Source organism: Anas acuta, chromosome 9 (genome assembly GCF_963932015.1).
Source record: "Anas acuta chromosome 9, bAnaAcu1.1, whole genome shotgun sequence".
NCBI classification, from domain to species: Eukaryota; Metazoa; Chordata; class Aves; order Anseriformes; family Anatidae; genus Anas; species Anas acuta.
The window spans coordinates 16,168,655-16,195,211 of record NC_088987.1 but is presented as its reverse complement, the minus strand read 5'-3'; the positions used below and the strand labels follow the sequence as shown (position 1 = coordinate 16,195,211).

Here is a 26,557-nt window from a genome sequence, read left to right as displayed (position 1 = left end):
TCATATAATCAAAGCAGTTTTATTAAAATAAAAAGCAGAATCTGATGTTAATCTTCCTGAGAAGGGAACCCAGACCCACCCACGCCCCACGCCAACCTAGACGATAAATTCAGAGGCCACGAGCAGTGGGTGACTGCCCCACAGCAGCAAGCCTGGAGGAAGCTTGGTCACCTCCCCCTGCTCTGCTCCCTGTGTGCCTGCAGAAATGTTCCTGCCTGCACAGCTCTGGAGCCCTGCACTCCTCCGCGTGCCCTCTGTGCATGTGGAAACCCACTAAGTGCCAGGCCAGGCTTCGGTCTGGTCAATTAGATCAATTAGGTAGCTGTAGGCAGGCAAGAAAGGGGGAGGGTTGGCAACACAAACCCACACTTGGAGATGCCAGAAGATGTTTCTGCCTGGACACAGACAGGTGGATGGTAACGGAGGCTGGAGCCTGGATGCAGAAGGCTGGTCGTGAGCCAACAGCATGGGGCAAGTTAGGCAGGTTGATGCATTTGTGGCTTTTCTGCCATTTATCAGAATTTTCTTCTGTGGGAGGAGGGGACAGTACCAGCCCTGCCCCTCGCTCTCTGTCCAAAGCTGCTCCCTCCAATTCATTTGAATTTACCTCTGAAAGGCGCTGTGCCCCTTGTGCCAACTGCCCCCAGCAGCAGGAAGGGAACAGGTTCCAACTGGCTGCGTTTCGGAGCCAGGAAATCTGGGCTGGAGATGGGCTGCCGGGGGAGATCTGAACAGGCTGGGAAATGGATTCAGGCCAGGATCTGGTAGATCCAGCTCATGCGGGGTGAACCGTGACCATCTCCTTTGTGAATTGTGACCACCTCGCTCTCGCTTCCCTCTGTGATTCGCTCTGAGGGCTGTGTGCTGCTGTCCCTTCGACACAGACAGACCAAAAGAGAAGCACTGCTGTGAAATCCTAAAGGCAGAGCAAAGTGAAACACGTCCGTGCACAGCGATGTGCAAAAAGTGTGGGTGAGGCTGGTGGTGAGACGGAAGGGTGGGCAATGGCAGTGGCTGCCAGCAGCAGGGGGCTGACTGAGATCAATCTTTGGCCAAAGTTATTCTCTGCGAAGGCCCAGGAAGGTTAGTGACATTGTTTATGAGCCTGAAGCACTTTGGTTTTGATTGGAAAAGACAGGGCAATCACAGCACCTGTTTCACGAGATCTCTCCCATGAATTTATAGAGCAGGCGTCAATGAAATCACAGCTTGCTGCTCTGCGAGCCTGAGCAGGACATCCACTCTTTGAGGGGAGGGCTCCCCGCAGCTACCAGCTTTTTCAGAAAGGCACTGGGACGCAGCTCGGGGACATCAGGGTGGGCCTCGGAGTATTTCTGCAGCTTAGCCAGAACGCGAGGGAGCCCGACGGTGGAAGCATAGAACATGGGGCCGCCCTTGTGCTTTGGCCACCCGTAGCCATTGATATAAATGACATCAAGGTGTTCTGGGCCTGAAGCTATTCCTTCAGCCAGGATGTTAAACCCTTCATTGATGAGAGAAAACAAACACCGCTCCAGGATCTCCTCCTGGTCTACAAAGCGGGTCTTGATCTGATGGGTGTCCCTGTACTCAGACAGGAAGCTGTGAAGCCACGGATCTGGCCTGGCTGTCCTGCCCCCAGCCTTCTCGTACTGGTACCAGCCTTTTCCAGTTTTCTGCCCAAACCTGCCTTTCTCACACAGAAGGTCGGGCAGCGGGCTGTAGCGACGGCCGTGCCGCTGGCGGGCAGGTGTTCCTGGAGGCAGTGAGGCCCCAGTGAGGCCCTGGCCCTTTCGAGACCTCCAGCCCACGTCCAGCCCTGCGAGATCGGACATTCGGAGAGGCCCTATCTTAAACCCAAAATCTTCAAGAACCCGATCTACATCCTCTGGTCTGCTTCCTTCCTCTAAAAGGAAAACTGCCTGTTGTACATATGGAAACATCATTCGGTTCCCGACAAAGCCAAAGCAATTCCCTACCACCACTCCAACCTTTTTCATCGCTTTGGCTAGCTGCATGGCAGTGGCAATGGCAGCTGGGGACGTGTGGCGGCCATAGATAATTTCTAATAGCCTCATCACATGAGCAGGGGAGAAGAAGTGTGTGCCAATGACCTGCTGTGGGTGGCTCGTGGCAGAGGCTATTTCATCGATGTTCAGGGCTGATGTGTTTGTGCACAGAAAGGCCCCCGGCTTGCAGATCCCTGATAGCTTTTTGAATATTTCCTTCTTCAGTGCCATGTTCTCAAACACAGCTTCAATAACTAGGTCTACATCCCGCAACCCATCAAAGTCTACAGTGAACTGGAGACGTGCAGGGTTATGGAAATCCAGGCTTTGGGCATCCTGCCCCATTTTCATAGCCTCACGTTCCAAAAGGAGCATCACAGCTTTTCTTCCCGTGTTCAGATACTCCATGTCCTGCTCCAGGGCTACCACGGGTATGTTGGCCTTAACCAGAGAAGTCACAATGCCTCGGCCCATTGTTCCCAGCCCTAGGGATAAAAGGGAGATAGAATCAGAGACTATGAATAGAAAATGTTACAATCAATCACTTGACAGCAGCACTTCCTCTGGTATCTCCAGGATAAAAAGCAGAAGCCTAAGCAAGATGAATGGTGCACAGAGAGAAGAAAAGAACTGAAAACTCCGAAAAAGGAAGGTGAAGTCTCTCTTTCAGCGAGCCTAAATGTTTGAAAAGCAAGAGCAGAAAGGCAAGTTGACGTCTTCTCAAGATTACAAAATACCAATGGGATTCACTCCATGTGATTCACATATTCTCCCTGTGAAGTTTTATACCTACGGAAACCAGCATTGCTTAAGAGTTAGAACCTGGTGAGTGCAGACAAGATCTGAGTTTCTACTTCCACCTTGTTGCCAACTTCTAGCAGCTTCACCCTCAGGATACCAGTGGTTCTCTGGGGCACTCACAGAAGAACATCAGTGCAAGCAAACACACCCCACAGAGATTCAGACACCAGCAAAGCTCAGACAATTGGTTTCTCCCTCCTCCTTGCAAGTTTCCTCTTTGTCTCCTTCTTCTCCCTCTGCTCTTCATTGCATAATCTTTGATGCAAGCACAAATTCAGCTGCAATTTCTGTAAAGACTCTCAGAAACTGAGCTGCTCTTGATTTTGTCTCTGTCTCCTATGTCTCCCATCACCAGTCCAGGCATGGAACTAATAATGTCTTCTTAATCCAGAATTCAACATATCCCACCTCCTTTTTAATCACTTGGGAACATCAATAGCTTTTTTTCTTGCTGTTCACACTTTATCCTGGACATCTCTGCCCACCGGGAACAAGCCAAGTCATCCAATACAGGCTATTGCTAACTTTTGAAGGTCACCGAAGATACACTCTTCCTTGTCCAACCGTGCAGTTAAAATTCTTGTCTAGAATTCCCATTACTGAACACCCATTTGAGCTGTATTTTTTCCTCCAAGATCCATAAATGTGCTATTACCAGCTCATAATAACATTGGAGGAATAATATTGTGGTGATTACTGGCTTGCTCCTTTCCCTCCTCCTGAGCCCTTCCGCCAGCTCTGCCCTCTATTACATTAAACGAAGCCGCAGGCTTACACTCTCCTATGATACCCAACCCACGCTACTTACGCTGTTCTCCCCTGATGGACGCTTTTTGGACTGAGCAAATGCAAACTAGTGAGCAAAGGCCAGTGCAATTTTACCAGCTTTAAAAGTGCAAAGCATTTGAATGGGAGGATTATTAATATCCTAAATAAAGCAGCAACTAGACAAAGTCCAGGTTTGTCATAATTCTGTAAAAATGATTTTTTTAATCCCAGGTTTACAAATGAAAGTCTGCTAAACAAATAAACAGAAACAAGGGGATTAAAAAATTTGTCTAAAGCAGCTTTATAAAGAAGAGCTGAAATTATGTCATCAGTTAAACAAGTTCCAACTCTGAAGGTCAAACAAGGTAGTATATTTCTCCTGCAAGCTACATACCCTTGATTTAGATGTGTCCACGCTAAATTTTTATACACAGAGGACATTTAAAACACTCCCTGCTTAGCTTTAAGAGCAGTTCTTATAGACATCACTATCTGGATGCTTGCTCATAAACCACTTTGCTGCCAAGCAAATGCTGAACTTCCTTTCTAGGAAATTGAATCTTCATGATCAGACACTACTAAAATTAATTTGAAAATAAAGGTAGAACAACATGAATCAATTCTTAGTATTTCATTGTCCACGGTTTGCTGACTGACAACCAAACACAAATAGCTCCTTCTGCTTTGCTCAGTTCTCAGAGGCTTGGATGTGTCGGCAGGGTGTTAAAACAGCTCTTTCTGTCTTTGTTGAGCTACAAAGACTGCTTTCTTCTCAGACAGTGCGGGAGTGTCACGCACAACCTCCTGTACAGCCACCAAGCCTAGACCCATCTTTAAGGCTCTCTTTCGACACCATGGTAAAGGGTTTGCAGTTCCACATCCTGGTTCTTCACAGCTCCCTCTTGAAATCTCTTATTCCATTCTGGGATGGAGACCTGGGGTTTCTCCTCTTTATTTCCAAGCCATACTAAAGAAACAGCCTGTACATCCTGGGCCTTAGTAACTCCTGCTCCTCTCAGCTTCAGTTTCCTGACTGAAATGTTAGCAGTTCTCTCACAACGTGAACAAGCTGTTCCCTCCTAGATCAAAACTTTGGTGTCAGCTGATTCAGCTCTTTGCTTTCTTTCACGTGTAGTGTAAGTACTCCCATCTAGGTTTTCACCGTCCCACGACAGACAGGCGTACATGCCGGTAGTCCTGCACTTTCTAGGCCACAGGAGGAGGCTTATAGATAAGACATGAGCTTGCCAAGCTTGTTTCTGACCTAGAAAAGCTGTCTCTCAACTTACTACATAACTCTTCAGTGGCCTGTATGAAATGATGTTTAATGAAGCTGGCAGAGAGAGTAATGAAAGCCCCAAGGGTTTTGTTACATTAGAGCTTGCACAGCATGACTCCCCTGGAAATATTTTCTAAAATTGGGCTGTAAAACCAAGGAGAGATCTGGCTATTTAGTAGGGAAAGAAGCATTTCTAAGGACTTCCCTTTCAAATTTATAGACTCGTGATCTTGGCAAAAAATGTATTACAGCAGTAAAAAATGGTAGGGAATCACTGGGTCTTGCATGGGTAGCAGGCTGTAGAAGAAAGGGAAGTGTTGCATGCTCAGTTCAGGTTGCGCAGACCAAAACACAGCTAAGAACTACTCCAGGATTTCTACTGTACATTTTGTTTTGTCCCTCAGTTGGGCTCTTACTTCCCCCAAATCTTTACAAAAATCCTATATTCTTGTCTTTTATTCAGTGAACTGTTTCCAGAGCTGTGTTCATGCCCAAGGCCCAGCTTCCAAAAGAAGACTGAAATGTGCTTCAGGAAAAGCCCAGTGTCTAGCCATCTTGCTTCTGGCCTTTCGTTGTGAAATGTAGCCTTGGCATATAAACAAAGCTACACTTAAACTCCCGAAATTTAAGGCCAAACATGGATACAACGAAATCATTTGTGGGGCAAGCAGAGTGAATAATGATTGCTAATTATTGCGCTGTCACATGAGGTACCGAGAATATGAAAAATGATGCAAAGTTAATTGAAGGATTTTAAAAACAAGTTCCAAAACAAATGAACTCGAAATATGTATTAAACAACTTATGTAGAGTCACACGCACTAGAGAAATACTTATCAGTAGAAAATATTCTGAACTATAATGAGTATTTGGACCTTAAAATAACAGGAACTGGAAACAGCACTTTATGAATTGGTAAAAATATACATGGACTGTTCCAATTTTCATGTTAAAAAAGAATAATGAGCAATTGGTGGTGGTGGACTGATGCAGCCTGGAGCTGCTTCTTTCTCTAACTGTTTCAGGGTACAAGCTTCAAGCGGAAATAATGTGGTACTCAAGGCAAGCGGGAAGCTACTGAAAGACTGCGGAAGGGACAGAGATGAACTCTTTTTCTGTGTAACAAGGAATCAGAGAAGGTGGAAAGAGATGGGAGGTGAGAGCACAGAGCAAGCAGGAGCAAATGAGGTAGGTCGCATCGCCTGTGTCTGAAGACAGCCACAGACAGCTAGGCCAAGAGCAGGAGGGATCTTGCCCAGCTGGGTGCTGCCCGTTATCAGTCCTGCAGCAAGCAACCCGCAGACAAAGGTAGCTGACGGGAAGCCAGGACTGCACAGCAACAGTCGCCAACTCATCAGCAATGCCATCTATCAAGCAAGCCTACAAAAATGACACATAATGCTTGATGCTGAACATCCATTAGGACTTGGTGCCAACTCCCTCTAACAATGTCCTGCTAATACTGGATTGACAGGGGGTCCACAAAGCAAGGCTCCCCCAGCATTCATGACACTGAATACCCAAAAAGTCCTCTGTGCTGGCAGAAAAGCTACTGAAGGAGGAAGATGTTGCAGTGATCTGCTCAGCTGCTTCCCATTTTGCAGTGATAACAGACAGAAGAACCAGCATATTGCAACAGGGTTTTAGTGTGTGAAACAGCAGTATTTGGAATCAGGGGCTGCATGATTTCTGACCATCCAAAATGGACGCAAGATCATGTCTTCTTCTCTCCAGGGAAAACAGGGAGACCCTGGATAACCTATAGAGGCTCAGTACTTTAAAGGGATGATCAGCACTATTTTAAGAGGTGACCCTAAAAGTTTGTCCCTAAGAGTTTGGTTTCTGGTGCTACAAGAATGTGTTAAAGATCAAGAATATGGAAATATGAGATGGTACTCGCTGGCGAATGACTTCTTGTTATGGCAGCCTGAGAGAGAAAAAAATGCAACGGTGGTGGCATATTCTGAACCCATCTCCAAAGGACTTGCTATTTGTTTGATACCAAAAGGTAAGACATTAGGAAGTCCTTCCAGAGGAAAGAAAAAAAGCCCAGTGGGGTGGCAGAAAGAAGTAAATGATGGAAAGCAATGACATTTAGTATGGCATAAGATTAAGAGTTAAGAGGAGGTGATCAATGGCCTCCCAAACAGAAGCTGCTTATCAAATGAAGCATAACATCTACACCTCGCACAAACAAAGCAAACTATATTGCTTATGGGGGTTACTGATAGAAGCAGTGATTCAGAAAACGAATTAGGAGGTTTGGCAGGTGTCAAGGCCTTGAGAGGATTGATAAGCTTTAATGACCCTGACCAGCTACACCTGGAGCCTCCACCCCACACCCACCACCCAGGAGCTTCAGAGCCTGATTTAAACTCAGCCCCGGGCCCCTGCTCTCCTTTTGAGCTATGCTGGAGAACTGTATGGCTCTAGCTGTGGTCCCACTGAGCCACACCTCAATCTGTTGATTGGCTTCCCCACTCTACCTTGGACCTGCTTCATCGTGTGAATTTTCATTGATTGTCTGGATCCTGGCATGATCTCAAGTCTGTCTTCTTTGCCTCACTTGGGTACTGTAAATAATTGATGTACCAGAGAGCTGTGCTGCCGTCCAGAGGGAGAACTGACAGGTATGTCATGAACCTCATCAACAGGGAGAGATGCAAAGTACTGTGCCCTGGGTGGCATAATCCTATGCACCAGTACATGCTTGGGGCTGACTGGGTGGAAGTAGCATTGCAGAAAAGGATCTGGGGTCCTGGTGGGCACCAATTTGACCATGAGCAGCAGTGGGTCCTTGCTGCAAAGAAGGCTGATGGTATATGGGGCTGTATGAGGAGTGTTGCCAGCAGGCTGAGGGAGGTGAGATGTCCCCTCTGCTCAGCACTACTGGGTCCAGTTCTGGGCTCCTGAGTATGACAGAAACATGGAGATATTGGAATGAGCCCAATAAAGGGCCACAAAAATGATTAAGAGACTGGAATGACTCATATATGGGGAAGGGCTGTGAGAGCTAGGAGTCTTTCTGCCTTGAGAAGGTGGAAGTGAGGCAGACTCTTGTCAATGTATGCAAAACCCTGAGGGCAAGGTGCAAAGAAGAGGTAACCAGGCTCTTGTCAGTGGAGCCTGGTGGCAAGGCAAGAGGCAAAGGGCAGAAACTGAAAGGGTTTCATCTGAATGTCAGGATTTTTATTTTTATTTTTTTTTGTGCAGTGAGGGTGACTGAGCACTGGTATGAGTTGCCAGGGAGGCTGTGGAGTCTCCATCTGTGGTGATATTCAAGAGCTGTCTTGTCACAGTCCTGGGAAATTGGCTCTAGGTGGCCTTGTTTGAGCATGGGAGCTGGACAGGGTGACTTGTAGAGGATTCTGGGATTCCCCTCAGCACTCCATCCCTTGAAGAACTGCTGGCCCTTGCTGCTTCTGGCCAGTGGATAATTAACAGGATGTAGTAAACATGGCTAATGCAAACATTGGGTGTTACCTTGAGCATATTAGGCAGGAGCAAAGAAGAAATATCTTCTTTGTACCTGGTCTTAGCATAATTGCTTCTGGAATACTGTTCACACGTCTGGTGTGTGTGCTTTGGGGAGTGTTGGGAAAAATCAGAGGAAGTTCAGAGAATAAAGAAAATGACTAAAGCATGACAGACTGTGCTCAGCAGCAAAAGAATCAATGCAATTCGTTTATTTCTTCTGCAAAAGGCATGGGTTAACTTGAACTGTGTCTGTAAACAGCTGCAAGAAAACTGAAACCTAGGTAGAGGTTGGGTCAGCTTCAGACAAGAATTTGGAAGTCTGGCAGATTTTTTTGGCAGTTCTTAATCCAAAGGGTGGGAGATGTAGCCCTGCCAGTTCAGTCTGGAAATAAGATACAGGCTGTTTTTTCTAGGAACCTTCAGACAGGGATTGGATTTGTCCCTAAAATTTCCCTTAGTTTAGTTACAGCATGAACATAAGCAGGTCAGATGCCCTGAATGGTCCTTTTGGCTATACTGTTTATTAGTATTGAGACTCTTCAAGAAAAGTTAGTAATTGTAGCATCATTTATCAGTCCCTAATAAAGACTGTCCATTTAATTGTTGATTCTATTCACCTGATCGTTCCTACAAACTTCAGAATAAGCCCTTTTTGCCAAAGAACACCAGAGGACTGACCTATCTGGGTTTGCTTGCACCCAGGTCACATGATAAATTTGGTGATAGTTCATGCCTTATTATCCACATGACATAACAGCCACAGATCTGCCTCACAAGGCTTGTGGACCAATGTTCAAGAAACATTTTCATTAAAATTAAAGCATGGATTAAGTCAGGGAAGCTAATGAAGAGAAGGGAACTTTGAAAAAAGTGCTTCTCTGGTCTGAAATGAGCTTCCAGAGGGCTTCTTACTGGGCACAGGAGGCCTGGAAAGAGCAGTGTTGGTCTGGTGAGCTTTCTCTGAAACAGAATGGATGTTTTCCAAGTGCTCCATTACTCATCTAACCATTTCTGAGTGCTACTATCAACAGGCAGAGCTGAAAGATTTCTTTTTTTTTTTTTCTGTTTTTAAATCTCAGCAGTGCATCGAAGGTTTTATTTAAATTGCTCTTATAAAAAATTAATGAAGGCATTATCTTGCTGGGCTACAAAATGGCAAGAGTGGATCCCAGTGAGATGAAATCTTCTTAAAATACAGCTGTCAAAACATTTTTGTTTTAATATATCCCTGAGTGACTCTATGCACATGCACTTCTAATACAGAACTAGACCAGGAGGAGGAGAATTTCATGCAAACCTGCTTCTAACATGGAGCGAAGCCAGGACTCAACATGGCAGTATTTAAAAGGGAACAGACTGCTTATGATCCACAGATGAAGCGACTCTGAAAGTGGAGGAAGTTTCTCTCCCAAAGAAAGGGGTGGGATTAGGTAGCAATCTATTAGGAAATGACTTACCATCTGACCTTCCCTGAGCTTACAAGTGACAGCTTCTCTCCTTGCATGTCACTTACGGGCCTGGGATATCTCTCCTGTGCTGGGTACCAGTGACTGCTAGGGAATTAAGGCTTAGGCTTTCTGCCATGAGTAAAGCCTTGCTATACTCATCTTGCTCCCTTTCAGTGCTGCTGTTAGCTGCACAATCAGGAAACGCAACAGCTTTTCATCTCCTTACCTATCACAGCCGCTCTGCGGATGGGCTGAGGGGAAGCACTTTTCCATGAAGCTCCAGTGGGCGTTGTCCACCTCTGCACTGCTCTCTCTGCAAAGAAAGCATACTGCAGTGCTTGGGCCTGGCCTGAGGTCAGCAGGATGTTAAACAGCTCCCGTTCCTTCCGGACTCCATCTGCAAAGGGCTTCTCTGTGGCGGCTTTGACTGCCTGGAAGCAGAGCTCTGGCGCCAGGCACCCCTGGGCCTGTTTCTTCACCTTCATGAGAGCCTCACTGAGAAATGCTTCCATGTTGGGCAGCTTTGGAACAGGCTTCAGGCTGAGCCTGCGGGGTCCCAAGGGCTGGCCTGTGGGTAGAAAAATACAGTTATAGAACAAAACATTCCACACTTGCTGGAGGACTACAGATTTGTTTCTCTACATAGAATGAGAATCTGTTACACCTTTTCCCCCTCCTGCTAAGCCCACTGCACTAGGGCTTGCATGGCACAATGATCTGGGTCAGCATTCAAGTGTCTGATGCTTCTTTAACTTTGTTTGCCTCGACAATGGAAGTTTTTCAAGACCCTTCTCCCTAGACTTCAACAAAGCAAGCTTTCAATTTCAAAGACAACTCTTTCCTTCCTTTTCTTGGCTACAGAGTGACTTGACTTCTCCAGTTCTTACTCCACAGTTCCAGCTGTCACATTCATAAAGCTCCTTCTGTTCTGTGAGCTTCAGTACTAGAGCTTTTCCCCAGTGTTGCTCAGCACTCTGTGCCCAATTGGCATTGCCAGCCAGATGCATTCCAGCCAGGGTCCTGACCCAGGTGTTTGTATGAATGACTGGGAAATGTACCCCGACTTCAATTCTTCCCTAACAGCAGGAGTCCCCCTGTTCCCTGTGAGACCAGCCAAGAGGATGGCTCACACAGCATGAGATGGGGAGCAAATGAATAACAAGGAAGAGTTCATGCTTCTGTGTCAGCAAGGGGTGAATCAAGCAGCCACAGAAATACATGAGCCTCATTACAGAAGGAGGTTGCTATGGTAATACCTAGAAAGAATTCTTAATTGAGAGAAGTTAGTTATATTTCAGACACCAAAATCCTCTTCAGAAACATAAACCTTGGTGCCCACTGGGAGATCTCTGATCTGTCCATGCTCAGGCTATTGCTATGTTCTTAGCAGCTTGCCTCACTAAAGACCATGGAGGAACAAGGTCAGAAATTCAGGATGCATCTCCTCAATATTTGCACAAAGCCTTTTGTCATCATAATTTATGGATCTGGATGTGGCTAAGTGATGTTATGGCATTGAGCACTGCAGCACTGTCCCCACGAGCATCGTGGACCACCACCACAGCAGGATGGTGAGTGGGCCCCCTCTGATGGGAACCCAGAGGTGAGAAGTTCTCTTGTGTGTAACATCATTGGCCTGGCTTCTGTTATGAGCTCTGTGTAGGAGCACATTTCTTTCAAAGGTGGCATATTGCACCCAGCTCTCTCTTCCCTTCCACTGTCTGACTGAAAATGCCGCTGCATCAGCAGAAGATTCAGGAGCAGGAAATCTGGAGCCCCAACATACACAGGGTACTGAAAAGCAGGAATAATGGCAGCACTGCAATTGTGGTTTTCCAAAGAACATGTCCTGACTCTAACTCTTCCTCTAAGACCAGATGCTTTTAAGAGAGGGGGGAAAAAAAAACAAACAACAAAACGCACATGAATTCCCAGGCTGAGTTGGTATTGATTTTCTGAAACAGTGGTCTTCAGAGGTCAGGCTCTTTAACTAAGCCTTTTAGAGAACACAAAGATGAACGCTGACTGTGTAAGTAGCTTCCCTTGTAATGTGAGTCCATCCAAATGCTTCCACACTGACAATGAATATAGCTTGGATTTGCCAGTACTGCAGGATTTCAGTCAAGATATTTCTTTATTTTTGAACCCTTTATCTTCCCTAAGTGTATGTTTTTAATATGAGAATGCTCTTCATCCATAGTCCTTTATTTAGGACTGAAATAGTGGGTTTTGTTCTTTCAAAAAGGAAATCTGATGGCTGGAAGACCACTTAGGACAGGACAGACCAAGAGACCTCACATATGTCCCATGTGAGAAGTGAACGGAAATGCTACTGGCAGCCTTCAAACATGGTCTTCAGACAGCAAATTGTACTTGTTAAGCACAAATACTGATGAGGAATGTGAGACAGTTGCTCAGACTGAAAAGTAACTCTCCTCAGCGTCCTGTAATAAAACTTGTATTCAGCTGAGCATTTCTATAGCACCTCCATGCAGCTTCCTTGCTGCCTAAATGCTACTAAGAACCAAAAGTGTACTTATGAATAGAAAGAATGATCTGAATTTAAACCTTGGAAGAAGAGATTAGTGCAGGATACCTACAGCTTGGTTTCTGAAATCAAAGAAGCAAGAACATGGTGAATGATACTGGACATCAGTGATGTAGGAAAAGGCATCTCCTGTGAACAGGAGCTAGCACAGGTATCTACTTTGTTTTGCTAGGGTTTGTAATCTAGGTGGCACAAAGGATGGACTAAGTCTATAACACTTATCAGCAAAAGCAACATGGAAGCCTGCAGTATCAAACACTGCTATTTAAAGGAAAAAAAAAAGGCATCCCAGAGTGAACTCTAGGGATATTACTGGACTGAAGGCGGGGCTAGCTCAACAGTCTGCATGGTGCAGCAATGCTTGTACATGTCCAGGGAGCAAGGCTGGAACTGGTTCCCTGTTCTTCAGGCTAGCAATGGTCTCAGACCACTCAGAGAGACGAGTGTGGCTGCTGTCAACTCTCAACACTCTCTGGTTGTCTCAAAGGGGCATTTTGCTAGATCTTCTGCTTAAGGAAGGTGGTAGCCAGAATGATAAGCCCAGGAGACAGATTCAAATATCTGCATATTGTACTTCTTTCCAGAGATGATGCACTAAAGGCCCTTGTAAATGTAACCAAAAGACTTTTTCCAGTACTTGCCATTTAAAGCATGCAGTTACTGCATGAGCAGCAGTAGCTGCTACTCATGTGGGTATCATGTTCCTCAGAAAGAACACAACCCTCCTCCACAGTTGCTGCTGGTGGCATACGGTCAGAAACTCCTAATCGTCTTTCCATGCAGAGCGTATTACCTGTGGGGTCTGAACTAATCTAAACTGAACGGACTTTGCTTGGCTCTTTGATGTATGCCATTGATGCTCTTGTGCTCTGAGAAGATAAGTTAAGCAGCAGATATGGTCAGAAAGCAGGAAATCTGCTTTGCAAAGGATCAGCTGCCATTTTCTCCTCCAGCCCAGGAAGGCTACTGCAGGCCAACAGAGGTGGGCAGTGTAAGCTGCAAGCAATTATGGCAAATTTTCAATTTTTTGATGCCATCAGGTGGACAAATTATGTAATGCAGCTTTGAATTAGTGCAGTGGTTATCAAACACATTCAATGAAAGAACATTCTTCTAGTCTCTAAGGACTTAGCTTCTGCCTATTCCTTCCTTCCTTAAATAAAAAACCTTTGAGAGCGAAAACTTTCTCTTACATAAACAAGCAATTTCCTCTGAAGAAGGACAGGAATGCACACTCACTTCCTAGTCTGTGTTACGTAATTACTGGTTTTGACTAAAAAAAAATTGTACTTAGATTAAATGCCTGTGTATTCCCACAGATGTTGATTCAGAGCTGTTCAGAAGGTGTTCTTCATTAAGAATGTTCCATGAAGTTTTACAGATGAAGGTTTCCCAGCCTACCTACCACAAAGGCAGTTCTGTCACCTATGGATAGAAACAATCAGGGACCCTTGCTTCAGTGAGGCCACTCATCTAAGGCTGATCTCTCGCCCTGAGTTACTGCAGCTCCAGTGCTGAGAAAGCTTTAAAAGAAAATCCTATCTGAATGGGTCCTTTGAGATGGATCTTGCAGTAGAGCACTCCCGGGCTAGGAGCAGAAATTCTCTCAGTGACAATGAGTTATTTAGCCAAACTGCTCTGTAAGAAGCCAGCAGTTGTTAGCCTTGTGTATGTTTGTTTTTAAAGAAAAAGTTGTTGCCATATGAAGTGAATTTCTGTGCAATTCTGTTTCTAAGATTGTCTGAAAAATGTTTACTGAAAACATAATTTAGATGGTCTGGGATTGTTTCCCCACACTACGTGAGACTTTCATATCTCTTCTGCAGACCTAAGTTACAGAAATACAGAACTAAAAGTGCTATTTTGCTGTTGTATGGCAGGAGAATTTTATTAAATTTATGCGAAGGCCAAAGCCAGGAAGGACTCTAAAAGAACGTATGGATTCTGGGTACCCCATTCTGTCTGCTTGATTAGGTCACCTGAGGATAAACAATGCAACAAAATTTTTCATAATATTCTGCAAAGTCTAAAGATAAATCTTCCAAGTAGGGGAGAGAGAAAGAGGAGCTGGTCTCCAGTATTTTCACTGTTAAAGAACATCTTGCAAATGCCAGTAGAGCTGTTAGATGAGGTTTGAAAGCATTTTTCTTCAGAGTTCTGTTGGAGTTGGTATACAGTGTGATGACATGAAATGTCTTCAGTGACACCACTCATTTTTCACTGGAGCAAGAAACAGAACTGCTACTGCGAATAATGAGAGCCTGGAACAGACAGGTTACCTGCTGGACATCCAGTCAGGATTCCTGCATGCTTACACAGTTCTCAATTTTCCTTGCTAGTGACGCTTTCCAGTGAAACTGAAGCTATAGAACAGGAATTTGGCAGTAATGGCAGTGCACAAGAGTTCCAGAAAGCAAGTTCTACTGAGAAATAGTGTGGTCAGTGACTCATTCCTGAGGTTTTCCTCTAAGGTCAAGCTGACTTTGACAATTCTCAACCACTGCATATCTGTCACAGAAGAAACAACCATACAAATGTCTACAATTCACCCAGTTTCACTTTGCTTTTGTTGAAAGCCAGGATGCTTGCCAGTTTGCTATAGTTCTAGCAATGTATCTATCACACTTTTTATGATATACTGATTTTGCCATCAGTACTGGTATCAATCTTACACATGGTCTCATTCAGAGGCTGAGAGGGTACATCAAGGGGAACAGTATTTTCTGGGTTATTCAGTCAAGCAAAGTAGTAATATTTCATTGCCCTCCTAGCTGATGGAGAAACAGAACTCTCATTCAAAACAGGAAAGATCAGTGAACCAAAGTGCCTTTGCTTTTCTTAAGCAATAGTGAAGTAGGTTGGATGTTAGGAAGAACTTATTTATTGAAAGGGTTGTTAGGCATTGGAATGGGCTGCCCAGGGAAGTGGTTGAGGCACCAACCCTGGAGGTCTTTAAAAGACATCTCGGTGTAAAGTTTAGTGATATGGTTTAGTGGAGGATTTGGTAGTGCTAGGTCAGAGGTTGGACTGGATAATCTTGCAGGTCTATTCCAACCTAGATGATTCTGTATATTCCCTGTCTTTCCAAAGTTTTATATTTAAATAGTTTACATATGGGGAAAGAGAAAAGGATTGCTTGTGTCATCAGTTCTGCACCAGAACTGAAGCCCCAGAATCATTAGTATGAATATGTTGAGAAGGAAGAACATCTATTATGGAAGACCCAGCCAAAGAACGTGCTTTTGCATCTATCTGATAAATCCCACATTGCAGCTAAGTATTCAAGACACTGATTTTTGAAGAATAGTGTATTCTTTAAGCTGTCTTGAAAATATGGTGCATTGTCATCCAGGACAAAGCTGAGGCTGCTTCAACCCCTAGCATGGGAGAAATACTCCTACAGAGGAGAATTGTTCTTTGCAGTAAAGACAATTGCAGGAGCACCCCAGTTTAGAAAAGCATTGCCTGTAAAGGCCATGTGACCAGAACAACAAGGTTGTGTTTTTCCTTCCTTGCATGCATCTCGTGTGAAAGAGCTCCACATCAAATCCTGACGAGTCAGTCTGTCTCCAAAATAGGCATCTCACCACACAACCCAAGGACAGCAAGACTCATGGATCTTCGAGTTCAGCTGAGGATGTGCCAGTCCCTCCACTAGAGGGAGACAATTATTTTTTATCAGCCCTTACTGATGATGCAACAGGTCTACACCCAATACCAGCTGTCATCCAAAGCTATACATGGGAAGAGCTCATATTCCCCCAAATCAGTTGAGTGCAGTAGCCCAGAGGCGTATGCAAGTTTGGATATATAATTAATAAGCACAGGGACTCCTTATTTCTGTTTTTCTCTGAATCCTCATTTGAATTTCTGCAGCTCTCCAGCATCTGAATTTTTCCACGTTTGCTTAACAGAAAAATTCTGCAGCTAATTCTGTTTCAGATGGATGCCAAAACCCAATGAATGGAGCATATGGAACAAACTAGTGGGCTTTGTTCTGACTCTCTTCGGCCTCAACAATTATTTCTTGGCATTGCTACAGTTCTTTTCTCACCAATCAGCTTGTTTGCCAAGCGAATTCCTGCCTCAACTGTGTTCTCTTCCACAACTTCATCAACCAAGCCCAGCTTCAGTGCTTCAGTTGCTGGAATGTGTCTTCCTGTGATTAAAAAAAAAAAAAAGGTGACTACGGTGGGGCATTACAGGTGACTTCATTCTTTTTATATCTGTTCAAATAGCTTGTGTAGCTGGCTTCAGGCATGAGACAAGCTCATTGAGCACAAAATGCATCACGAGCTATATGCATCAGAAGCGCATACATCCCCTTCCTAGCCAACCCTTATGGGAAGCAAGCTGAATTTCAACCCAAGCAGCTATGTGTTTAAAAAACAAAACCAAAAGCTATTAGGCTTCATTAGACCAATGTGATGGTATGACTTGGTCATCCTCACAAACACAGCAAGGCTGAGGTACAGTACTTTACCTGTAGTGATTAGATCCAGAGCAGCTGGCACCCCGATCAGTCTGGGTAGTCGCTGAGTGCCTTCAGCACCTGGAAGTAACCCGATGGTGACTTCCGGTAAACCCATCCGTGCCTAAAGTGAAGTCAAATTCAACAAGTCTTCTTAGCAAGAGTGTTAATTATGAACCAAGCAGACCTGATTACATGTGATGCTCCTCTAGGAATCTTCAAAGAACTTCTATACAGAAACCTAATCCTTGCTTTTTGCCATTCAAGACAAACCCACTCACCCTCTTCAACAACTTATGTACAGGAGCAGAGGAGGTGTCACGCTTCAGAGGATGTGTGGGTGCTAGCACAGCACTGAATTAGACCAAAGGGGGCAACAGCATCACCCCAGACCGCAACACATGTACAGACAAGGCAAGTAGTTGTTAGTAAATGCTGGAGGGTTGTCTGTGACTTGCTGTCTCCCTACCCTAGTTCTTAGAAATGTATTGAAGGAAGAGTGGTACCACTCACATACTGAGATTCTGAACTAACCCTCCTTCCCAAGTGCTCAAATGGTTCTTGATGCACTTGAGGTTTGGTAGGGTTACAGCAGAAAAGCTAGTGACAGCAGGAAGAGGGCTCCTGTCTTCTTTTAAAAAATCTATGTAGTTTGTTACTTTTAAAATAAGTACATTTCCAGTTGAGCTCTTGAGAGATGTAGGGTTATTTTAAGACTACTACTTCAGGCATCCTTCTTAGGTGGCATACAGGACATGTAGAGTGCCTCTTTATGGTGTTATAGGAACCCACATTGTCAGGGGAAAGTAGGAAAATGAGGAGATGCTCATATCAGTGAAGAGTCTATGTAAGGAGACCAGGTGCTGCTTAAAAGGCAGTTCAGCAATCCTGAAGGTACAGATTCAAGAGGAAAAAAAAAAACTTTTAAAGACTTAAGTGTGTGGGGGGAGAAGTTGTCTGTTGGATAGAGTGCTCCCTGAGGAAACAGAGCCCGTGGGAAATCAAATTGCAAGTGCTCTATGCTAGCTGAGTTTCAGCTACCTATTGAAACTAGGTCACTAGCAGAAAGAAATGCAAAATTCATGTGGCTGGGGAGAAAAGTAAGAGAAAAGTCATGCTGCATAAGCCAACTACATAGAATTCAGATAATGACTACTGAGACTGAAGGCAAATTAACACTCAGTCTCTGAAGTTTCTCTGCAGGAAAGACACAGGAAGCTCCTCTTCAGGAGCAGCCTCTAGTTGAGTATGTTACCTGCACATGTGCAATCCGATAGTGACAGCCAAGCGCCACCTCCAGGCCTCCTCCCAAGGCAATGCCTTCAATGGCAGCCACCACTGGCTTCTCACTCCTTTCGATGAGAGAAATTAAGGGGCCCAAGCCAATACCCTGTCTCTTTGGAGAAGAAAATCCTTGAATGTCAGCACCTGGGAAAGCACAAAGATGAAAAGGAATTACTGGGGAAAGCAGCGACTGGAAGGATCCTTCCCTTGGTGCCATTACACATCACTGCTCACAGATGACTGAGGTCTTGCAGAGATGCTGCTGGCAGGAGAGTGGTTAACAGGGAGCGACTCCTTTGGGGACCAGCTGCAAGAAAGCCAGGCTCCTTAAGCCTATTCAGAGAGCTAGGGGGATTGCAAAGCACAAAAATACATAATTGTAATGATCGTGCAGTTACTAAGGTGGTTTGCAGAGATGCTTATTTAAAAAAGAAAAAAAAATACGGAGTCTGGAATAGTTAAGTTCAAGTTACTACTAACAAGCGATGTTGAGCTCCACAAAAATTCTCTACCTTCACAGATTTCTACAACTGGAGGAGATCTGTTACTCCTACCTGCCCTGTCCAATCTCTCATGTGCCCCATGTCAATCATGGGACAGCAGAGTCAAAAAAAATCCACTGTCTTGTAGCCGTTTTATCAATAGTGTTATAAGGCAGAGAATTGTCAGATGTGGTGGGCAGGGAGTATTTGCTCTCTTTCTCAGACTGATTGAAGAAACTTGCCTTACCTGCACTGAATTTCCCATTTTCGCCACAAATCATAACAGCTTTCACTGAAGGATCTGCATCCGCTCTCTTCAGTCCATCCTCTAATGCCTGAAGAACTGTTAAACTGAAATGAATGAGAGTCAGCAACTAATGGTCAATTACGTTACCTTTCCATCAACACCAAGAGGCTCAGTGAAAATAAGCAGTAAGTCCATGCAAATCTGTCCTCTGACTGGTCTTCTGCCATAGTCCCTGTGGGTGAATCTTCATTAGTCTCTCACTTTAAGGCTAAGTGTCAAAACCCACAAGCTTATCACTGCTGACTGACCTGTCACTCAGCTGCTGCAGAGTCTTCTTGTGACTATGATATTCCTGTTTCCAAAGCAAACAGCACAGGGAAATGTTCTTTTGAAAAATGTCTTTTTGAATTAAACATTCAGATTTTTAGGAAAATAGTTTAGCATAATTTGAAAGTAATTAATGCTAAACCACTGCTAACCTACAAACTTTTTAAAAGGGGATAAAAAGTTATCTTTCAAACACCTGGCATAGAGCTGGTGCTGTGCTGACAATTATGAAGCTTTCACTTTGCAAAGACCAGGCTTGAACTTGTGTGGTGTCCTGTCAAAGTGAATTTGGGCCTAAAACACTAAGAATTTTTTGTCATCTGAACATATCTCCACAGACACAAGCTGTTAATGTGTCCAGTGAAGAATTACTAAAGAACTTCAAAACTGAACAGTATAACTAGTATTTTTACAAATCAGATATTAAGCAGAAATCTGAACTGACTCTTCATCCACTTGGTATTTGAAGCTTAAAAGCTAAATATAAAAAGCTCAATACATACTCTCCATGTCCTTCCATAAATATGTTTTGCTTTAGAAGATGGTGACAAAGATGGATGGTAGGTAAAGAAGCATTGATGCCTATCACCTATTAATAGAAGCTGTAACAAAAATGGTGTGTATGTATAGTTTAGATACCAAACTATGTTCACGTGCACGCACTTCTAAGTACATTAAGTGTGTATGTTGTGGGGGGAGATTCTTTTCTGCATGCATATAAGCTACAGCTGTAGATAATGAGTCTGATTCAGGAAATTTGAGCCATAAGTGGATAGAGAAATACTCAAGTATTATATGTGCTTGTCCAGTCCTTTATAAATAAATACAACTTCTCTTATGTAACTCAGTGGGATAACTGGAGCAAAGGAACTGTGAATCACGTCTGTGATCTATCTTAGGTCAGGTTCCTATCCAGAGGAGCTGACAAAGCACAACCCAGCATGTATGTATAATCTGGGCTATAGGAAAGCCACTGATAAAAAATATTTTGTAAAGTAATAAAAATGATGGCTACATTATTCAGACCTTGTATATTGAAACTTCTTTGAAATCAGGTTTCTAAACTTCTATATTGGCATTTCTTAGGTAAACCCCAGTTGAGAACTGCACAGGGTTTTTTAGTTCCTCATTTCCACTTACAGAGGTTAGGCAAGTGAGATTCTCTGGGAAAGTGGTACTGCCACACAGAATCTTTCAATTCTGATTCACTGTTCTGGACTTGACCCCTGGTGAGAACAGGCACTGTCCCAACTGGAACCTGCCCTCTGCCATGTGATTTGGGCTCAGCTGTGTCTCCACATCACATCTGTGATCAAACTCAGTTCTTTCCTTGTCCTCTGGTTTTGAGTCCCTGACCAGGAAGGAAAGCAGAATTCCTCTTCTTTCCACGTCTGCAGGGCAGCACGCAACTGGGCATTGCTACTGAATTTCCAGTTAAAAGCTGCACGCGTGCCACGTTTTTTTTAACCAACATTTGTCTGCTTGCGTCCAGCCCTGCAGTGCAGCTAGCTCCATCTAGCAGAACACAAAGCCTTTCCAATTTTAGTAAATGTTTTCTTACTCTCTGGGGAAAATACATGTTAAAAACTTGGTTTTATCTCTTTTGTAACATGAAGTGCTGTGGCTGCTGCTGTTTGAGGAGGACCCACAGGCTGCACGCTGTGCTCAGGTCTGGTTTTTGCATCAGTGCCAGGCCACAGAAGTACCAAATTCACTTAATGCTGGAAGATTAAAGGGAAAACCTTTATGAAATGTCACTGCCCCTTACAATATATGGTGTAAAGAGGGGGAAAAATACGCAGCAGGATCCCTAACAAATATTAAATTTTGGATTTGAAAATAGTGTGTAGGAAAATTGCCTGATTTTCTTGCAGAAGCAGACAAGAAGCAATCAGAGCATTTCTGTGTTTACAGTAGCCACATGATTAGCAGTTGCAGAAAGCCCATATAAAAGGTTTGCCCCTGTAGATGAAAAGGTTCAGGGTTTTATATAAGAAATTATTTACAAGCCCTCAGCAGTTATAAAATACTCCCACTAGGAGAAAAATTTGTCATCAAGGCTGCTGTAAAATAACAGTTCAATACCTACATTATCTGCATTAAAAGAACTATTTTTGCCAGAGAATAACTTGACCCTGTTCTTGCATAAATATTTCTTTCCCCTCCATACAACATTTTCCCAGGGAGAAGTGTTTGTGGGACAAAAAGGAAGAAGAAGCAGACTTTTTGCAGCTTCCTTTTGTTCTAAAATGGAGCAATATGTTTGCTCCAAGATAGGTTAAAGTCCAACGCAGAGGCTGCGTGGCTCAGTAACTCATGAGCTGTAACTGGTACTAAAAGATATAAGCTTTCATGCTTCCATGAAAGCAATCATAGCAAAATGTATGACAGCACAATTATAGAAATACTCAAGGGCATCATAACTTCAAACAGCTAAAGCATTAGAGAAGCAAAAAGTCACCATAATTTGCATAAGTGTTTCATTACTGCAACAGTATCATTCATTTAACAGAAACAATGCAAAAATTCACTGCATGTGTTCCAACTGACTCTTAATCCCATGCTATGTAGTCAGCTCTGCCATGTTACTGTTTTGACTGCAAAAGTCGTTACACTGAGAGGATTCAGTGTTATGTGTTTCAGAAACTCGTGGTAGGTGTTGTTAAAAGCACATGCACCCCGGGATAAGAGAGTATTCCTGCAGGTGACCACCCCAGGTTGTTTCTGTTTTGCATAAAGCTCTACCCATTGCAGTGATAGTGTTCTGGATTTGTAACAAGCTTTTAAATAACTTCAAATTTTAGCTCAGATTTGTGAACGTGGACTTTAATTTAAAAAGAAAAAAAAAAAAGCAATTTAAGGGAATCCCCAAAATTAATTCAGTCAGGCTCCAATCTAACAGTAGACAATGCTATTTGTGGGAAACGTGCAGGTCTGGTCCCTCCCCCTTGTATTTCCCCTGACATCCACAATCACTGCATGAGGGATGGTCCCCTATGTATGCACATACCTTCTTTTAGCATCCTCTACTGACCTGCTGTCCATACATTTCTCTAATCCCCAGTTCTGCCGATCCATCTGCCTCCACAGTCTCCTGTGCCATCGAGCTCTGCGTTACCTGTTTTAAAACGATCTCCTACTTAATCAAACACCCCTAGTTCAATGATTGCAGGATCTTGTAAACAGAGTTAGGCCTTCAATTTATTTGCTTTCTTTATGATTTTGTAAATCTTGACCTTATTGTCCCACAGCCTTTTCTTCTCTGAGCTGATGACTCTAGGCCTTTCCAGTATGATTTCCTAAGTCCCCTTAGTTGTTTTTGTCATCCCTTTCTGGATCATCTCCCTGTCCTTTTCCAAATACAAAGTCCATAACTATACACGACATTTAAGCAACTTCTTAGTTTTACACTGCAGAGGTATGATGCCCTCTGTTTTGTTCTCAGCGTACATGCTGATGGTACCCTACATTTTCTAGGTGTTTTGGTCTGTCACAGCACATTGAGCTGATGATTTCAGAGAACTGTCAAGGGTGAGGATCTTTTTCCTGAGCTGTAAATGCCAGTTTTGAACTCAGCATCCTCTAAGCTTGTCCTGGTTTATTAATTTATTTATGTATTTAAAGAACTTTTTGCTTTTTTTTTTTTTTAGCAGGCTTTGAGAAGCACTGTTTATATTTTTAAAGTCATCTTAATTTCCAACTTGCATCTCTCCTATCATATTTTACCCTCTTTCTTGTTCTCATTTGTGTAAGCTTTCCACTTCTTAAAAAAAAAAAAAAAATCGAACTTTTCCCTGAGTCTCCTTAGCTGTCCCACTGAGCTGTTCCGTTCTGGATCACCTGCTGGCTGAATGGTTCACCTAGGTCTCTAAGAAACATTAAAACAGGACAAAACCCCAACAGTAAAAAAACAAACTGGCCTTCATGCTTGATCCTTTGTGCTGTGGACAGCTCCTTTCAGAGTTACCTGTGTTTGGTTTTGGTCATGCTGCCTGATACTTACATAGTTCCCTTCCTTGAACCTCAGTACTGGTGCTGGCTTTAGCTGCTCTGTGCTCTTTCACCTCAGTGCCAGAGCTAGCTGTGGAGCTGCTGTCACAGGGCAGCTCTCCTCTAACACAGCTTGAATTGAGCCATGCATTAATTAATACCAACATTAATTAGTTAATGCCATGCATTAATTAATTAATACCAAATCCAGAATGGCATCTTTGCTGTGGAGTCTAAGATTAGCAGTTTCAGGAAGGAGGCACTTACTGCACCCCACCTCTCCACATCTCAGCTGATGAGGCACTATCCCTGTCCCACACGGGTCATCACGGGCTCCCATCATTGCACCTATCCCAAAACTGCAGCTCCTCCAGCCTCATTTAACATTTTCTGATCGTTATCCTGATGGGGGGTCTGAAGGACTGCCCTAGCAGTCACAAGGAGCTTGGGACTGCTTTTGGCAGCTTTGTGGTTATACTTTATATCATCCCCCACACAAACTCCCCTACCTCATCCCTGTAAATTCAGTGGCCTGGCAACACAGCTAGCAGCTGGGCCCACTTGGTGCCAGGAATCCAGTTCCTCCACCTTATCTTTTTAGAGTTAAAAGCACTGATACAAAATTTCTTGTATGTTTTGCTTTCTGTCACTCACTCAGAACTGCATGTGCTACTCAGCTGGCATTAGCACATTTTTCCACATCCTTCTTAATTTTCAATGCCAGCAGCCTGTCTCTGCTCATGAAGTGTGTCTGCTCCTTTCTCCTGCATGTCTTGTCTGCCTGTCCCCCAAAACTGTCCAGTTCCTTGCACATCTAAATCCCTTCTTTCTATGCCACAGTTTCACAGATGCGTTAGGACTGCAGATCTCTGGAAGTTAAACCTCTGCAAACCAGGAAAAAAAAAAAAAAAAAAAAAAAGCAAGTTTGGCACATGCCAGCTCTGCTGGTGGGGAGATGGATCAGCTTGAAGGGGAGTCTGTGTGTGGGAGCCAAATTTGCTGCCAGACTCGCAAGTCAGCACACATTCCTCAGGAAAGCACTGCCTGGGAGGTACCCGCACAGCAGTGGATGCTGTCAGACAGCAAAAAGCAAATTTCTACCCACCAGTGGCTTCTAAAGTGCTAATGGCTGGTGTGATGGCGTGGGAGCTGGGATAACGGCTCTGAGTGTCACATGTAATGGGGAGAGATAGGTGAGGCCAGAGCAGGAAAAACACACCAGCCTTTTAAAAAGCATCTGTGCCTGCTGTGAAATTAAATTGTCAGGACTGCGGGACATGGCTCCTGTCTGTAAGTTTCCCTGCCTGCTATCACCTATGTAGTCAGACATCTCAAACAGCAATCACAAACCTGCTCTCCTACAGTCCAGCATATAAAACAAGCAGAAGCAGAAGGTTCATGCAAGGATCACGGAGTGCCCTCTACCTTTCCTAGCTATAGCCAGGTCTTAGCTAAAAACTACTCAATGGCAAGTATGAAACAATTGTTGATTCCTGCTAAAACAGGTCTTATCCTCACTGCTAACAGAATAGTGCAAAGCTGGTGAAGGCTGAGCTCAGTGCATGTGTCATGCTTGCTCTCTGCAAATTCAGCAGATCTTAACAGATCAGGAAATAAGCTAAAAGCTCACGAAAACCAAGTTTTCCTTCTGAAGCTGGTTACAACGAAGTGGACGTGCCCGCACCATACTCCAGTGATGTGTACCATTTAGTTGTCTTGAGCAGTGGAACAGTTGGCTGGAACTGCTTGATATAAGACAACACGGACAGGTCAAACCCACCTGTCTTGTTCCCTCACATGTAGCAAGCAAAAGTTTCACAGCAGCTTAACTGGCAGGGCCAGGATCATGGCAGTCTGAATTATGCTGTGTTAGAGTGCTTACTGGTTTGTGTGGTAAGGAAGGCAAGTTCGCTGTGGGCACAGCCGGCAAGTTTTCTTAGCCCAGTCTTGGCCACAGGAGGTCCAAGGGATATTCCGGGAATCCTATATGTCTATACATCTGGGAGTCCTATAAATCAATCAAGTTACTGCAAATTTGCTTTCTCATTGTAATTATCTGACCACGTGAAAATGATCTTTCTGTGCTTTCAAATGTTGCAACAAAAGAGTGAGAGCAGGCATTCATGCTCTTACTTGCTTCTCAGCTTCTTTTTAACAAACTTTCTGCTTTAGAAGTTGGGCATGACTGCAGTGGATTTTTGCCTTGGGAATATACGTGGAATATGTGCTAAGATTACTGCTGCAGACTGGCTCTTCAACCACAGCTGCTTAAGATGGGCCGGTGTGCTGCCATTCAGCTACATGAACTATAATACATTAACCTTGTAACAAATTACATAAACCAAAACGAATGTCTGTCCACTTCAGTTTGGGTGGAAAACTGCAATGTCCAGGGGCTCCTGCATTGTGTTTGACTGTTTTTCACTGGCTGGTTGGAGATCACTTGTGGTCTTCCTTGACCACATTTTTTAAGAGGTCAATTTCTTAATTGTTTTTAAAAGCCAAGTGCGCTGTTTACACTTCTGATACTGGGGCTTAATCTCAGTGCCAGCTCCTCTTGCCGAACCACATCTGCAGCTTGCAGAGCCCTTTGCCCTACCTAACCCCTGTGCTCACTTGGAAGCACGACGCGTAGCCTGCGGGACGAGTAATGTGAACAGCAGCCAGGCTTGGGGGAAAAGCTGGTTTTCACCTACAGACTCCAAAGGAACTGTGGGATGAAGCTGCCGAGCTGCTAATGCTGCTGCGTGACTGCTCGCTGGAAGCTTCATCCTGATACTTAAAGACTGGAAATGACAAGAAACGTGCTAAGTTTGAAAACAGATTCCACAGGAGATGGCAGAAAGCACAGATTGATGAGCCTGGCATCTCTCCCGAGGGAAAAAAAAAAAAAAAAAAGTATCTAAAACTTTTAACAAAGAGCAAAAACCATGGAAAAGTTCAGCATGTTTTTTGCAAAGGGAAAGCTAAGCTCGGAAGCTCGTGTCAGGTTCCCCTTGTGTCAGCGTCCCCTCAGCCGACGGCCGCCCACACACAGCTGCAGCGGGACGGGCACGGGGGCGCCCCGGCCGCCCTCCTCGTCCCTCCGCCCCAGTGGGGACCCCCCCGGCCCCATACCCGAGCGGGGGCCACCACCCGGGGGCCGAGCCGCAGCCCCCCGGGGCCGGGGCCGGGAAGCCGAACGCCCCCGGCCGTGCCCCAGCGCGGCGGCCGCCTCACGAAATGGCGGGCGGGCGGGCGCCGCCGTTACCTCAGCGCGTTGACCGGCGGGTTGCGGAGCCGGATCACGGCCACGGCGGCGGCACCCCTCGCGTACTGCGCCATGCCGGCTGCCTGGCACCGCCGGACGAGCCCCCGGGTACCCGGGCGGAGCCGGGGCAGGGCAAGCAGCGGGGGCGGCCCCTGGTCGTGCCGCCTGCCCTAACGCCGGGACCGGCCGGGCTCTGC

General features: G+C 44.7%; 1 protein-coding gene across 1 annotated transcript; it reads right to left on the bottom strand.

Annotated features, from left to right (window-relative positions):
- EHHADH (enoyl-CoA hydratase and 3-hydroxyacyl CoA dehydrogenase) lies at positions 1–26,557 on the bottom strand. Its single transcript, XM_068692476.1, has 7 exons — positions 26,361–26,557; positions 18,794–18,897; positions 18,036–18,208; positions 16,793–16,904; positions 16,364–16,468; positions 9,988–10,329; positions 1–2,473 (listed from the first exon to the last, which is right to left on the bottom strand). The coding sequence occupies exons 1-7, from the start codon at positions 26,432–26,434 to the stop codon at positions 1,203–1,205; spliced, it is 2,181 nt and encodes a 726-aa protein (XP_068548577.1). The 5' UTR covers positions 26,435–26,557; the 3' UTR covers positions 1–1,202.